The following is a 16,046-nucleotide window of genomic DNA, read 5'->3' as shown; positions in this document are numbered from 1 at the left end:
AAATATAAAATTAGAACACTTCACCACCTCTGTCATGTTTCTGTGAAGGTGAACTATTAGAACGTATCATAATTTGGTTTTAGGCAGCATTTTCATTGTATGAAACAAGCACAGACAAGTTATTTGCTGTATTCTCACATGTGTACTTTACATTTTGGATAACCTGCCTTGGAATTTGAAATGAAGCCTTGATATAATCAGCACAAAATTGGAGGTAGTGGGGTTATCTAGAGACAGACAACAGGTATTGTGGAATACTGTGGGAAAGATAGTTGTGTTACACTTCCCTCCTGTTACTTGCAGATAGGAGTCTGAGAAAAATACAGGACCTGTCTTTATCTAAGGTATTCATGCAGCAGATAATTCAGTTGAATGCATGAGTCCATCCTTACTCAGTAAGGCTGAAAGAAAGTTGCCAATATTTAAGGGATTTCATTTTTCAGAGTTGAGGAACTTCTGTTGTGACAGCTTACTTGCCTTTCTGATATTTCTTTTCAGAGTAGCTTCTACTCTCCATTCTCACTCTGAATTTTGGACTGCAAACTTGTCAGATTTGGTTGTGTTTCTTCCAGACCTAAGTGACTAACTAAGCCAATTTCTCCTCCGTTATGTGATTTGACAAGGATGAGACTGTACTTTTCACTCTACCACATGTACACTTAAGCAAGCCTTTGTTTTTGGAAGGTGTCCGAGTCAACTTAAGTTTGAGATTCTGAATGCATCCAAAAAGAAACATTTTTACTTTTTTATTATAGTAAAATGATCAGTCTGAAAATAGACAGGGCACATTCCTTGCCCTGTGACAGTTCCAAACTTTGTAGTTGTATTGATATTATGCTTTTTTTTTTTTACAAGTTCATGGTGAAATAAAACTTTATTACTAATGATATAAAAAAAATAGTGTCTGTATTTCTGTTTCATTAGTGCCATACTCTAATGCTAATCAATCTTACACTCATGAGGATTAAAATATTTGTAAATCCCAGGAAATTTTGCCAACTTCTTGCTGTCCGGATCTAACATGCAGTTCAACAAAATGCTTTAAAAAGTCTCATTCATTTAGTTAGGAGACTTCGAGTTCTCCTGAGGTTTTAATGTTGAGGACCAGTTCAGACTCCTACTGCTGCCTGAGGTTTTGAGTAAATGGTGTCAGATGATCACAGTTGATGGGGTTTTGCAGTGGTTTTTTAATCAGATTTCTATTTCCCTTTGTGTTACCTTAGAGATAGAAGGATAACATTTCTGGAGGAGCCAGCATCACCTGATTTCAGAAATGCTATTGCTGGTTATGAAGAGACAGCCCGTTGGTTAATACTGTTAGTTGCTAACTATCTTGCACCCCTCAAGATTTGCCTGTTAACTGTTAACTCATTCAGTCGTGCCATGCTTTTACTGGTCTGTGTGGACTATTCGTTCTGGATTTAGAGTGGCTCTCCATTACTGCACCATTCCCTGAGATTCTGTGGTGTGTCTTGCTTGACAAGCTGTCACTTGCTTTACTGCATTTTTCCTGATGTTCTCGTCATAGTCTGTTAACGTAGTTGGAAGGATAGATATCAGTGAGCATCCTTAGTTTTAACTGAAGGAGTCATGCATGATTCCATTTCAACGATCAGTCTTACTTCAATAAACTTAAAAACATTGTGGTCTTAGATAGTTTTCCTGTGATGGTCGTAGGCTGGTAATAGTTGGCCATGTCTTGGATAGCTTCTCATCTTGCCAAAGCCAGTGTAACTGAGTTGTTGGGAATTTTCTTTCTACAATGTTGGTCGCTGAGTGCCACCAAAGAGGAGCTTCTGTTTACAGTGGTTTACAGCTCAGTTCTCAACTTCTTTCCTACTTCACACTGACAACAGAGTAGTACAAAATGACAGTGCTTCAGAGTGCTACTTCATTGTTAGTTATAGTGTACTTGCATAAGCTGGAGGTACAAGGTGAGGGAAAGCTGTGAATTAACTCTGCTACTGTGTGGTGTGTTTTATGAAATCTAAGTGCTCAAAATCAGAACGAGTGTAACATTATAAAAAGATTTTCCTTGTTGAACATGGCAGAAAGAGAAGGCCTTTACTTTTAAACCCGAGTCCCTGTTTCAGCTGGTAGTACTCGACTGACTAACACTGAAATGTATTTTTTCAGTATTTTTCATGTTTTTTCCTGGTAGATTGATTTCATTCTTGCCCTTCATTTATCTTACACAAAGACAAGATTACCAATTGTTACAAATACTTTTAGCCTTTTAGCATTTTCTGTTGCTTATCTGGTAACTTCATGTTTTCAGCCCATATCGTGTGGTAGTTTAGGAAGATGGCTCTTCAGAGAGACTGTGCTCAGTCAGACTTGTGCTGCTGTTGCGCAGTGTGCTGTTTGAGCTGAGGGCTGTAGGTGTCAGTGCGTTTATCTGATGTGTGTAGCTAGTCTCCCAGGAACTGAATTTCCATTTTTATTGCCACATATCCCGTGGTCTTTTTGTTATTCTTCACAGTCAGCCTTTGTCTCTACTGCTTTAGTAGTGCCAGGAAAATTGGTCTCCATATTACTTACCTGCTTTACTAGATCATTTATGAGTAAGTAAAACAGCATGGGCCATAGCACAAATCCCAGCAGAACTCCACTGGTGACATTGTTCTGCTGTGAAAATTGACTCTCTATTCATATGCTGTATTTCTTAGCTGTTGAAATATTTCATGCTAGAGAGCCATCTCCTCTTTCTTAGTGGCTTATTTTCCTTCAACCCTGTGTTGAGGTGACCTTGTTGGGGGAAGTATTTTGGGAATTTAATTAGATTCTTCCTGTGGATCAGATCTTGCCTCCTGTGTTCTTGTTGACTCAGAAGAACTCTGTTAGGGATGTAAGGCAGGACTTCCCTTTACAGAAGTTTTTTCCCAGTCTATCTCATTTCCCAACTTAAGATCCACACATTGACATTTAGGAAAAAAGTTTGCAGTAACTTCTGCCACTCTTCGAAAAGCTGTATATATTTTTTTTTCTCAAAGCTCTCAAAAAATGAGTTGTTTGTGTCCAAAATATGAGTAAGACTTAATTTGAATTCATGTTCTCTTGGCTACTGGGATTCAGGCACTTGGAGCCAGGAATTCTCCGCAAAGGGTACATGGGCAAAACTATGAAAACAGAAATTTGTCTGATTTTTTTTTTTTTTTTCAAACGCATTTTGTGGATCTTTTTAACACTTTATTTATTTTCCCTATTGTTTATATATTTTGAAATTTCCATGTTTTTTCTACACATTCATAATAGTTGTTAAATAAGCACATGTCAAGAAAATTGGAATAAACTAAACCAATGTGGAGTGAGAGACTGTCAGGGTATGATCCCTTTCGCACAGGGGCTGTCCTTACACGCACAATGATAACATCTAGTCTATTAAAGAAACATGTCGGTTTCATAGAGTTTGAATAATGTTGTAAAGTGCAAGTAAACCAAGGAATGCTGGTGTTTTTCCAAGCACAAACTTTAACAAGGGAACTGAAACCTATAAATCACTATTGCTAGTGACTGAAGCAGATTCCCAGTCACTGAAGTCTGAGCATTTACACAGCATTTTGCCAGCCTTTAACACCATGGTGTAAATAAAGATTTAATGGGCATGAGAAACTTCAATAAATAAAGATGATGTTAAGTATAAACCTCATCATCTTAGTTTGTGTTGTATAGCTATTAATTTGTATTGTATAGTATACCATAACAAAATCTAAAATATAGTAAGGAAATAATGCCTTTTATATCTTTAAATTTAAAATCAATGTCTTGGATACATTAGAGTTGCATATTCAGTGTATTTATGAGTTATTTATATAAGGGGCTTTAATATTTTAGTTTGTTTTTTGAGGATGAAGATAACGTGCTTTTTTTTTTTTTTTTTACCTGAATTGGCTTTTGGCAGAGGGGAAAAAGTAGTAGTTGTAACAAATAACTAAGCATTTAATATTTACTTCTATAGAACAGTTCTTTGCCAGGTACTTAACCACGGTATAGTCTGTCATCTTTTTCTGTTAAACTTTTATTGAAAGTATTTTTCTTCAAGTATACCTTATGAAAACCATATCCTGCACGTTAAATCTAGTGTTGTGGTAGCACAGTATTGTAATAGCCCTTCTTGGCTGTTTGGTGGTTTTCCAATGCAGGATCTTAACACCATTTATATTAATGTTGCATTTCTGTTTAACAGATTGTAATGCTTGCTGTTGTAGAATAACTCAAGCTGGTGTTGTAGCTATACCTTCTCTTCTGTTGCTCATATAGTCACAGGAGAGTTTTGGATTTGACCATAACGTAATGCAACAGTTTGGTCTCTTCAGCACTTTCAGGAAAGGATGTTTTATTCTTGTTTGATGTCTGTGTCCACGTTTGCATAGGGAAAGTATTTCTTGTCTGTTTTTCTATTGATGCTTTGAGAAAATGGGTAGGCATTTAGTCCTTGTTTTTCAGATTTCTATGTTATTTTTCATAAAGTAGGCTAATGAGTCTTAGCAGCATAAAGACTGTCTAATATGGAGCTCTGCAAATTGCAGATTTGAAGCCAGTCTGACCCACTGGCACTTGTGGTCCTGCTGAACCTCTGAATGAATGAACGTGGAAGAAGAAGGGATTGCAGTTACTGTAGACCTGTGAGAGGTTAGGAATGAAGGAAGGGTCTAGAGGGGTGTCCTCACTAATGTCCACACAAGCTTCTGGCTCTCTACTCTTAAAACTTTTAGTTTACAGTCTTTTAAAAGACTGTAAGAAAATTGAAGAGGCTCAACTTCACGTTCATGCAGGAATGACTTTTAATTGGATTATAACAACTGTGGACTTGGATCTCCTGAGCTAATCTAGAAAACCCAGTAGAAGTTTCTACAGTTTTGCAGCAGACTCATTGCTGTCACTGCATCTGATTTGAAGCCTTTTTTTTCATGTTTGTAGCGACTGAGTTAGTGGTAGCAAGATACTCTTGAAATGTGTTCTGCTTGTCTTTTGATTCTTTTCTTGTCTTCTGACCAGTTATTTTCAATGTTTTAGAGGATGTGCAGTGTAAAAATCACGAGAGTAGATGCGTGAGCAGATTTCTCCTCTGAAAGAAGCACGCTGCACTCTAAAATTCTTACATTTGTTTTCTGTATTTCTGTAGAGTGCTGAAAGAGGCACCAGCTGCATCAATAGGCATGAAAATAAAGCAACAACAGCACATCATGGCCAGGATGACACACATGGATGAGGCGGTTGTCTTAGCCCAGCACAGACGGCTGTTAGTGTCTGTGGCTTGTGTCCTTTTTATTTATTTATTCATTTTTTTTAAACAAAGTCCTAAAAGCTGTCTTATTTCTCATTTAGACATACATTCTGGGCTCTAAAGTACCCTGAATTTTATAGAGAATAGCATGGTTACACTGTTGTGATGCAGGAAGGGCAACAAGGCTCAAAAGTGACAAGGAAACTATGGAAAGCATGTGAAGGAAGAGAGTTTTAAAAGGTAGGTGCAGGAAAAAATGGTTTAAAGTGGAGTAATCCATTTAAGACATTGAAAGTGTGTAACTGGCAGAGAGAAACACAAAGTATTTCATACTTGGATGGCTTAGTTTTGGTGATGATTAGTAATCTTTTGTCTCTAGTTTGATATTGCCACTAGATTTCATGTTTTTTTTATGTAGATACACCTAGATGAAGAACCATACCACCACCTTGCTGTGTCTGAGCAGGAGTCTTTCCACAGTAATAGATCTTGCTTCAAGTATTTCAACCAGGAGTGTAGCAAAGTTGCAAGAGTTATATGTTTGAATGTTGTGCTTTATCAGAGCACAGAGACTGAATGTTGGATGTGACAGTGATTATCGAGTGAACTAGGAACTGAGCTCGTCTTGGAGAGGAGTTGCCTAAAAATACCGTGATAAATTAAGAGTTGGTGGGAATAGATAAATATTCTGAAAGAGAATGAAGTCTAAGGGATTGAGATACAAGTTTTACTCTTGTGCTCTTGTTTTGTAGAGTTCTGTCCAATAGATATCCGTAGGAGCCACCACCACTCTATGCCATGACTTGGCTTCTTAGGCAAAAGATGCTGAAGAAATATTCTACTTTGCACTCTTGCAAAGGCTAGAGAGGGTGTCTGTAAGAAAATCTGAAGAATTCATTATCTGCTGGTGATGATGATAACAAATGCCACAATACAGTGTGTTTTGAATGCACTTGAGAAATTATGGGTGTCTCATGGAGTAGATGAAAGGGAAGAATCCGTGCTGTGATTGGCTTTCCACAGCATTTGAAGTATTGCAACAGAAGAGAGTAACCAAGCTATAAGAAAAAGGTGATTGCAGAAGGACATGGGGACAGCTGTGAAAAAATAGATACTGAAAATGTGTTTTGTGATGGGAGACTTGAGATAAGTAATAAGCCTCAGTTTTTAAAATGCTGTTTCCAGTTGCTCTTCAGTGTATTGAGACATTACTCCTCAACTTGCTTATCGAAAGACCACTACCTTTTATAACTATTTTTATCACTTTGTAGTGTTTGTGGGTGGCAGTTTTCAATGAAATGTGATTTCTTCTATTTTAGAAAAGTAATGAAATTGAATATATTTCAACATTGGAAGTTCCCATCCTGCAGTATGGCTCTGCATGTTTTTTTTTCCTCTCTTGGATCAGAAAAAAGAATCAAAACTTCAGAATAGCTATTTATTTATTTATTTATCTATTTATTTTGCTGAATAATTAATTTAAAAGCCTTGAAATGACTTAACAAAAGGCTTTTAACTGTATATTTCAGCATACTCAGTGAAGTGACTCAGTTTCTTTATAAATCTGAGGAAGTTGATTTATGAAACATTTGACTAGAGACTTTTATTAGTTTCAGCTTTTTCTTTTGAAATGTTTTCAACAAGGCCATGTTGGATGAGGTCCGCTAGTATTTCAGGCAGGCAAAAGTATTCAACTTAAGTTGTTCTGCTATGGCTGTGTCATTAGTTCACTGTCACAGTGCCAGTGAGCTTTTTATAGTTTACTAATCTGCCAACAAACAACTTCTATCAAAGTGGAAAGTAAGAAATAGTCAAGTCACGTGATTACTTTGCACCACAGGCTTACACTGACAACTGAGATGTACTTTTGATATAAAAAGTCTGAAATCAGGATGTCTGGTAAAGAAGCTGCTCAGGTTGTCAGGCACACGACTTGTTTTCCCCCTTCTTGTTCCGTTATCCCTCTGCTAGATGCAAAATGACTCCTCCCTCCACTCCAGTGTTTTCCCCCTCTTGTTGTAACTGGTAAACATGGCTCATGCATGCTCCCTGAGCCGCTCCTACTGCCTCCTAGACCTCCAGGGACATCTGCTATAGTGAAGCATCAGTAAAACTGGCAGCACGCAAATGTTGTCAAAAAGAAAAATCAGAACGGTAGAAGATGGTGTTGCCATGGGACTTGCAATTACGGTAATCTTGGTTGCTGCTTGTCGATATGGTTTGGAATATCATGTCAGTTTTGAAGTTCATGCTGTCTCACTAATCTGCTTGCTCTCTCTTATCTCTACCTCTTCTCATCCTGCAATGTATTTTCTGCGGTGTTGTTCAGAATTGTACATGTTGCCTGAAATCCAAAAATTTTACCACCTCCCCTTTTAGCTGTGACTTTGGAGTGGAGACTGTTGAATTCCTGTGTAGAGGCAGCTGGTTTCAGTCTGTGAGAGCCTAAACATAGTCAGATTATATGGTAGTTTGTATAACCACATCCATTGTTGAGAGACAGGTATTAGTTTGAGGTTTGTGTGTAGCTGGTAACCTGACTGTCTGAGCAAATCCACTTACAGGCTTTGCTTTACTATATGACCTCCAGTAACCTGTTCAGTGTAGATTTCTGTGACGTTGCCAACCTTACTTTCTTTGGCAAGAATTTAAAACCCAAAGAAGAACATATGAATCCTATTACCCATCTAAATTTTGGGAAGGGCAGAAGATTATGTTTTTCCTATCTTGATGTGCATTCCCTTTTGCAGTTTTTTCTTTATATTGTTTTGTTTCTCCTTTCAGTGTTTGACTACAGCTATAGAGATTACATCCTGTCCTGGTATGGACAACTCAGCAGAGATGAAGGCCAGCTGTACCAGCTGCTATCTGAAGACTTCTGGGAGATTGCCAAGCAGCTGCGACAGAGGCTGAGTCACATTGATGTAGTTAAAGTTGTCTGCAATGATGTAGTGAAAGCTTTACTCTCGCACTTCTGTGACCTTAAAGGAGCCAATGCCAGGTAACAACAAAACTCTGCATTTCATTGGAATTTTCTGTTTCTGTCTTTGCTTTCAGATGTGCTATATCAAAGCAATGAAGAATGTAACACTTTTGTAGGCAACTGATAAAGAAAACAGTTCAGGCTTGTTACCAGTTTTAGAGATCAAGCAGGCATCAGGGCATCTGTAAGACCTGTGGAAGGAAACACTTGTCCTCCTTTTCTCAGAGTTTGGATTCACTGCTATTTCTGTTTCATCCTTGGATCCTTTGCTCACTGTAGGAGGTGGGCCGTGTGAGCAGTTCCTGCAAGTAGTGTGAACCTGCAAGAGAAAGGAGAGGCGCCGTCACAGCAGTCAACAGACAAGAAGATAGTTATTTGCACCTTCTCCAAAATAGCACCAGGGTTAATTCCATTCAGTTTCCTATTTCTTCTAGCCCCGGGAGGCAAAGCCTTGTGGTTTCTGTAAGCAGCCTGTCCTGCAGTAACAAGATTGTTCTACTGGAAAAACGGTTGGCTGGATTTTCTTTCTCTGTTTAGGTTATCTTGCTAATTTAATGAGTTTTCTTTTTCAGCAAGGCTCTCTTTGCTCACTTAAAAAGGTCAGCCATCCACTGAATACTAGAGTTGCAACCAAATTGTAACTGCAAATGGGAACTCTCAGCCTACGCAGTTCCCACATCTGAATTCACAACTTGTGTAGTTGTGTATGGAATTTGGGCCTATGTCTGCACTTACCTGCATTTCAGGTATCCTAATTGAAATATGCTTTGGTTGTTCAGATTTAGACTATGAAGTTGTTTTGCCTACAGTCAGATCCACATATTTTTAACACTCCTTCAGAGGAAAAAGATCAACTGTTTTCTGTCAGTGAACAGCCTGTGTGTTGCTATCGACACTTCTTTCTGTTCTGGAGCAGAAGATAGGGTTAATATATTTGTGGTAGATGCCAGCTTTATGTAAGCTAATGTGTAGGAAATAAAGACAAAAAAGAAACTAAAGGGTGGTTACATTCAAGAAAAGAAGAAATTAAGATGTATGCACATTACAGTAGACCTTGCACTGGATTCCAGATACTACTTTCTTTAATCTCTGGCATATGGTAGAAATCTCTTGGTCAGGTAGAGCTCCTAAATGTGCTCCCTGATTTTTAAGCAGTAGGCTTGCTTTTGTTCTTTATCGCAGTAAAGCGCATATGTTTTGGGGAGATTTTGATTTGAACCGTTAAAGGATGAGGACGGTATTTATTTTTTTTTAAAGCATCAGTGTTTTCCTGTTTGAAGCTCAGGACATAGAATCTACAATTGCAGAATTACTAATTATTATTAATGCTGATTCTTGATGAGGTTCCTTATCTACTGAGAATTATGACCACTTCGTCTAGGTCTTTGTTGGATTGTTATTTCCACTATGTAGAGCTAAAATAAATTCTTTTGGGTATTTTCCAATTAACTTTTTCACTTTGAAAAGGTAAATGCACCTCAGTCAATGCTGGATAAGGTAGACTGCATTAACATAGTAATGAAAAGGTCATATCAAGAATTAATATGATAAGTTAAAAAAACTCAAAAAACAACCCCACAGCTATAACTGCAGATTTTGTATAGTATATGCTGAAATTGGATCCATTGACTGTTTTTGAATACTGTGGAAGGCTCTGAATTCACAAGGAAGAAGGTCTGGTTTTAAAGTGCCTGACAGCAGATTGGTGGCATGATGCAAAATGTGAAGCACTGATATATCGCACGCTGATCATCTAAACTTGCTCAAAAAGTCCAGGAAGCTTTATGGAAATTGCACAGGGATCACCTTTTCTTGGCAGACATAGAGCGGGTTTAAATGCTCTGCATGTACTTTGGCAAAGTCAGCAGAAATGTGACGTTGTGCTCACACGCGACAGATTGAATCTGTCCTGCTGGGTGAGCTGAGCATGCATGTTGTAAACCTGGAGGCACAACCGAAGGCTCTGATGCAGTTCTCTTTGTAAAGGAAAGTGTTTTTTAAGAATAATTTGAGTTTTGTACTAAATTGCCAACTGCTATTGAGTTTACTGTGCTAGAACTTGCTGACTTTTTAAGCTATAGACAGAACTACAAAATGTGTCACTTCTAGCTTGGAAGATAGAGTTTCTTGGAAAGTCTTCAATGCATTTATATGTCTCCATGGTTCAAACACAGAAAATTCTTCCTAATGTAGGGAACACAGACATCTCCTTGATCTACCTTTGCTTTCTGTCAGCGTTTCAAAGATGGTAGATTTAAATTGGCATTCACATATTTCCCTCTGTGTCTCTAATAATGAATCCAGTTAGTTTTGGATGATAAATGTAGTGGAACAGAGACTGCAATTAGAGCAAGATATCTTTCCTGTTGTGATGCCTGTTGGAGCACTGCATCTCATTTCCACTGCATAGTTCATGCTGCAGTGTGACAGCAAAGGGTGTTTTGTCTGTTTTCTGGTGGCTTACAGAATTTATATACTTCTTATACCATCTCTGGAGGACATGCTACCTGTGCCACTTTGTCTCAGTTTTTCTGTGTGACAGCAGATAATTCAATAAAGTAATGGAAAGAAACTGTCTGTGTCCAGGAGGACGGAGACTCCTGTTTCTTCAGTGTGAAGTTCATGTGTTTTGTCACCCAGTGCACATCAGCCCTGGAAATCCCTGTACTTTTCTGCTGAAATAACTGAATAACTTCAACCTGCGATACCTGATTGATCAGGATCTCCAAGGGGATGAAAAGAGGCTGCGACCTTTCAGAATGAGGAAAGGTGCTACAGCTGGCCAACATAAGAACAAAAACGCTTCCCTGAATGAGGGAGAGCATGAGAAGCAGAGAGGCCACTTCCATGCTGGGCAGTGGGAGGCAGGGAATCGTTAGGGAGAAGCCTGGCAGCGTTAGGTCTGTTTCCCCTTTCTTGCATTCTATCCTCTGGCTTTCTTTAATGGCAACTGTCTTTCCTGCACCTGCCAGACACTTCCACAGAGTGAAATAAGGGCAGAGGCACTCCTTTAGCCGTGGGCAGAGCTGTCTGGGGTGACACAGAGCTTGTGCAAGCTGTCGGCAAGGCAAATCCAAACTTTTTCATCTTATGTGCATCACTGGGGGGTACCTTGAGGTGCAGCTGGGGCTCCAAAGGATCCTGTCGCTTTTCGGTTACAAAATTTGTGGCAATTCAAAATATTTTTAGATAGGAAACTGTTTCTTTCCTAATAGCTCAGTGTAGAAATGGGATATGATACTCCCCTGTTTCCAGTGTTAGCTAGTTTATGAGTTTGAGATGTGGAAGAAAATCACCCTTAGATTTATTGGTGGAAGCCACTGCCCTTTTCCCCAATATTTTACAGAATCAGGAGCATGTTTGTAGCAGGGTTAGCCAAGTGCATTCTGCTGGATAGAGAGGGTAGTATTTGGCCTTTCTTAGTTTGTAGCAGCTTTTTGTCCTTTCATTCCTTTATGTTTCATTCAAGTATCTTTCCTTGGCTGCTTTAAGCAGAACATAAGCAAGCTGAATACCAGCAATGCCATTTTATGTGATCAAGGACAGACTATGACCTGAGTAAGGTGGAGTATAATGCTGGAAACGTTCATGTTGGTATGCAGGTGCAGTATTGTCTGTGGTGGCACTGCTCTTTCTGGGGGCTAGAATTACCTGATCCCAGGAATGTGGTCTTACTCTGGTAACATATGTTTGTTGAAAGCAAGAGACAGCTATTTGTCTGGATGAAATACACAGTCAGTATCAGAAGGACTCAGCAAAGTGAAAATAAATAGTAAGCATCTTTCTGTGAAGCTGTCCACATGAAAGGAAGAGGAAGTTCCCTTATGCTTATTGAGGGCTAAGAATAACCATATCAGATATTACTACAGAACTATTAGCGTTTGATAAATAACACTGTGTGCTGGTGGTCTCTAAATTGTAGCGTAGGCAAAATGAGATTTGCCTGCATGACATAAGTAGGGAAATGGGATTTGAAGACAGTTAATCCTTGCATCTTCTTGAACCTTCTGAGAAGCAGTGCTTTTTGAACAAATCTCAGTAAGAAGAGGTCACGGTGACACTGCCTTTTTTTTTTTTTTTTTACTTTTTTCCCTCTCCTACATCTTTTGGTTGGAAGCGTTTTCTGTTTGTCTTTGACTTACAGCTGGGGCACCTTGGTGCCAAAGGTAGAGGAAGAATTGGTTTCTGCAAATATGGATATGTGGTGTGGCAGGCTGCTTCTGGCAAGTTGACTGCTACAGGACGTCTGATGGGATGCTCAGCAGTATTTATGTGTGCCTGGACTTGCAGCGTAAGTTGTGAATTATCGAAATGGATGCTTGGGGGCTGCAGGCTACTCTCAGTGCTGATTCAGTACCTGTATTTAAGAGCTCAGAGCTCTTGGAGAGTGTGAGGAGGGAAGTGCTGTGGGGAAATTGCTACTTGACTGATCAGTATAGCAAGTGATTTGAGGATTTAAGTTCATATTGTACATGTTTTGATAATATTTCTTTTGTTTTCTATGTATTACAGGGTAAGGAGAGAAGACAACTTGGTTCTTAATTTTTTTGGCTGATGTGAATACCTTTGCACGTATAGGTTATATGACTGGTGTATTTTTTGTGATTACAATATGTAGTGTGATAAGACACTCAGTAAAAGTAGAAGGTTCTGCCATTACAAACTGATCAAGAGCAGTTTGATGCAAACAGAATTTTAGCACTTGAGATTTAACTTGCTTAATCCTGTAGATGCATCCAAGTTGTCAGGATGCCTGCTAAACGCTTCCCACAGTACTTGCTTTTCTTTTATAATTCCATTTGCCACCCACAAACCAGGAATACCAAGAACTGCTTATCGCACTCAGCATCTGGAAAGGAGTATCAAAAGGATTAGTATGAAGTTGAAGAGGTTCGTCGCAGTGGGAGTTGCTGCAAGATAGTGCTGAGAACAAAATAGTCACAAAAAGCCGAGGTCTGAGCACATTATTAAAGTTAACTCATGGGTAGCACCAGGGCTAAAGCTCACCATTGCCCTCAGGCTTTGGTGTGGGAAGTTTGAGTTTCCCGTTAATGATTTAGTGTCGCCTAGGCAGTATCATCACAGTAAATATTAAAGTGATTTATAAAACTTGCTGATGTATATTGATAAAAATGGCAGCTGTGGAAATTTTGATGTTGTCTTAGTCCTTATTTTTTGATGTGCTTTTTGGATTTGTTGTGGTTTGTTTTCAGAGGTGTGGTGGTTTTTTTGGTAGCTACTTTTTTCAGGTGTGTTTGTGATGCTGGCTTGTAAAGGTCTAGATTTGTTTATTTTATTTCTTAGAAAGTTCAGGTAGTTCAAGCAGTTTTCATTCTGCTGCACTGCCAAGAAGGTTAGAGATCTGAGGGCGATACCAGTGAAGAGATGCAGACTGCATGTGGTTCTGGTAGTTCTCAGAATCAGTTTAATGAAAGCCCATGGTGAGTGTTGAATGTACTGATGAATATCGTTTAGAGTGAGTTGCATGTGCACTTCAGCTCACAATTGTACTGATTGAGACTTAAATGTAACTCTGCAAAACTCTCTCTTGAAAGACTAATTAAAGAAATAGCAAGGCTGAAGGGAACACTTTGTGATTTATTTATTTAAAGAGAAAGGACCCTTACATAATTTCCTGTAGAGTTGTTGTTAATGTTATTATGGACTCTTTCGGTTTTTTTTTTTTTTTGTGTGTGTTTTTTGTTTGTTTGTTTTGGATATCATTTATTTATTTGTTTACTTCCTATTTTCAAAGCAGACAGGTTTATCTTGTTTGTCATCATTAAGTTCCTGGTCTTGCATGTCTCCTAATCAGTATACTTATTTGAGGTTTGTTGCCCTTGAACCAGTGGTACTTCCAACCCCAAATCTGCAAAGTCCCAAGTTGCATGGGCATTGTAAGTGCTAACTTTGAGATTGGCTTTTAATTTTTTTCACTCCTTTTAGGATTCATTTTTAAGCTCTTCCATGCCATCATGAGGATTGAGACTATATAAAAATAAAGACAATGCTTCACATCAGGAGCATATACCCAACCACAAACACCAAGAGTCTTTTAATACTCCTGACTGTAATGAGTCTTTACAATACAGGGAGTGACCAGATCGTCCTAATTAAAACTCTGGATATCTAGAGTAGATCCTAGATAAAAAGAGATATTTCCATGAGGTCCCTGTATTGGGAAAGCTGGAAGCCCAGTCATAGATGATAGTCTAGTATTATAGAACTGCAGTGGGACCTGCATTCCTGAGAAATGAGGAACTGTTGTTAAAGAGGTGTTGATATTGGCTCAGAGTTGCTTAGTTTTAACGTGGAAGGAAATTATGATATTTCTGTAACATTGGTAATATTTTAACTGCTCGTCTTGAGGAATGCTGAAGCAAATCTGCAGTTCTGCTTTCCTTTATAAAGTGCTGGGTGAACTCACAGGTTTGCAACAGCGAGGAGAAAAGTCTTTGTATCTCGCTGAACATCAGGAATACTCGATCAGTAATTGCGTGAAGCCATCTCAGAGCAGGGGGTAGTTACAGAAGGTGTCAGTTTGGTCCAAAAGAAAAGTACTGCTTGGAATATACCCAGTACAAAGGAGTGTGCTTTGGCAGGCCCTACCTATAGATCTAAAATCACAGACTGCTGCCTGAACTTCCCCTGGTTTGGGAGGCAGCTGAAGGAAATCCCTTTGCTTTCTGGCACTATGAAATAGCATTGGATAGGGTTAAAAATTCAGAGTAGGCTTTAAGATCTCATAAAGTGAAAATTAAGGAAAAGAAACTTATGCAAGGTTAAGGCTGGCTTTGTAGCTCATGAGGGAGTGAAGAGGGATATGACCTGTAAGCATGCTGTGTGAAGCATGAGTTCTGTCTACTGTTTTAAATCACTGAAGTCACCTGCATCTTAATACAACAATATATGTCACTATTACTTCAGTCTTGACTGTTCAAGAAGACACAAATGAATTAAGTTGCCACTTGGCATTATTTTTTATTGCCTAAAGCAGATGAAATGAGCCTGGTTTACAAAGCTTGTATCATGCCTGGTTTGGAACTGTTTGCTAGAGCGCCACATTTGTATTCGTTCACTGCACACAGTTGTGCTCAGAATTTATGGATAATTGGCTGGCTTTTCAGAGCTCTCTAAAAATATCTGCAAACAGTTTTAGTTAAGAATTTTCTGTGATTACTAAGAAAACAAAAAAAACTCCAACCACACAGTCCTAATAACATATGTTCAAAATTGGATAGGAAGAGAAATAGCGCCTATGTTACTACTTTGGTTATTCAGTAGTGCTTACCATCATTATTGACACTGGAGAGATGTAGCAGCAGTCTGCTTTGTGTACATGCATGCGGATTGCAGTTAAGTTTCTGCTTTTCCCGTTGGTCTCTGCAAAATGAACAGTACCTTTCTTTACTCTTGATCACATTCCTACAGAGTTGAAGATGTAGGTTTTATATTAAGCCTTAAGGATATGCATGATCAGGACATCTTAGCTCCTGCTCCAGGATAGTAAGCAGACATAGTTTGGTAGCTGAGCAGTGGTCTTAATACTTCTGTGCTCACTGCTCCTTTTCCTCCTTTTTTTTTTTTTTTTTTAATGGATATCAGTGAAGGGGAAGCCTGAGTTACAAGGGATGCTATTTTCTCCGCAGACTTTTCATTGACACACAATATATTTTCCCTGCAAGCTGATTAATATTGAGGCAAATAGAACTGTAATGCTTCATGTATAAATGCAAAGGAGCATATAAGCTTGGATGTCTTTTCTGTTTTACCACTGGCATACTGATTTGTTTTGTAACTGCTAAGCCTCCCCCCAAGCTTCGTCTGCTGCTCTCA

The 16,046-nt window shown here is 38.8% G+C and overlaps 1 protein-coding gene across 1 annotated transcript in view; it reads left to right on the top strand.

Annotated features, from left to right (window-relative positions):
• Nucleotides 1-16,046, top strand: part of SNX25 (sorting nexin 25) — an 87,818-nt gene that overhangs the window by 14,588 nt on the left and 57,184 nt on the right. The window contains exon 3 of the mRNA XM_086611760.1: nt 8,012-8,228. Within this exon, the coding sequence (XP_086467886.1) occupies nt 8,012-8,228 (217 nt within the window). The remainder of the gene's footprint in view (nt 1-8,011; nt 8,229-16,046) is intronic.

This window comes from Tauraco erythrolophus, chromosome 5 (genome assembly GCF_009769465.1).
Source record: "Tauraco erythrolophus isolate bTauEry1 chromosome 5, bTauEry1.pri, whole genome shotgun sequence".
NCBI classification, from domain to species: Eukaryota; Metazoa; Chordata; class Aves; order Musophagiformes; family Musophagidae; genus Tauraco; species Tauraco erythrolophus.
This window is presented reverse-complemented; position numbering and strand designations above follow the sequence as displayed.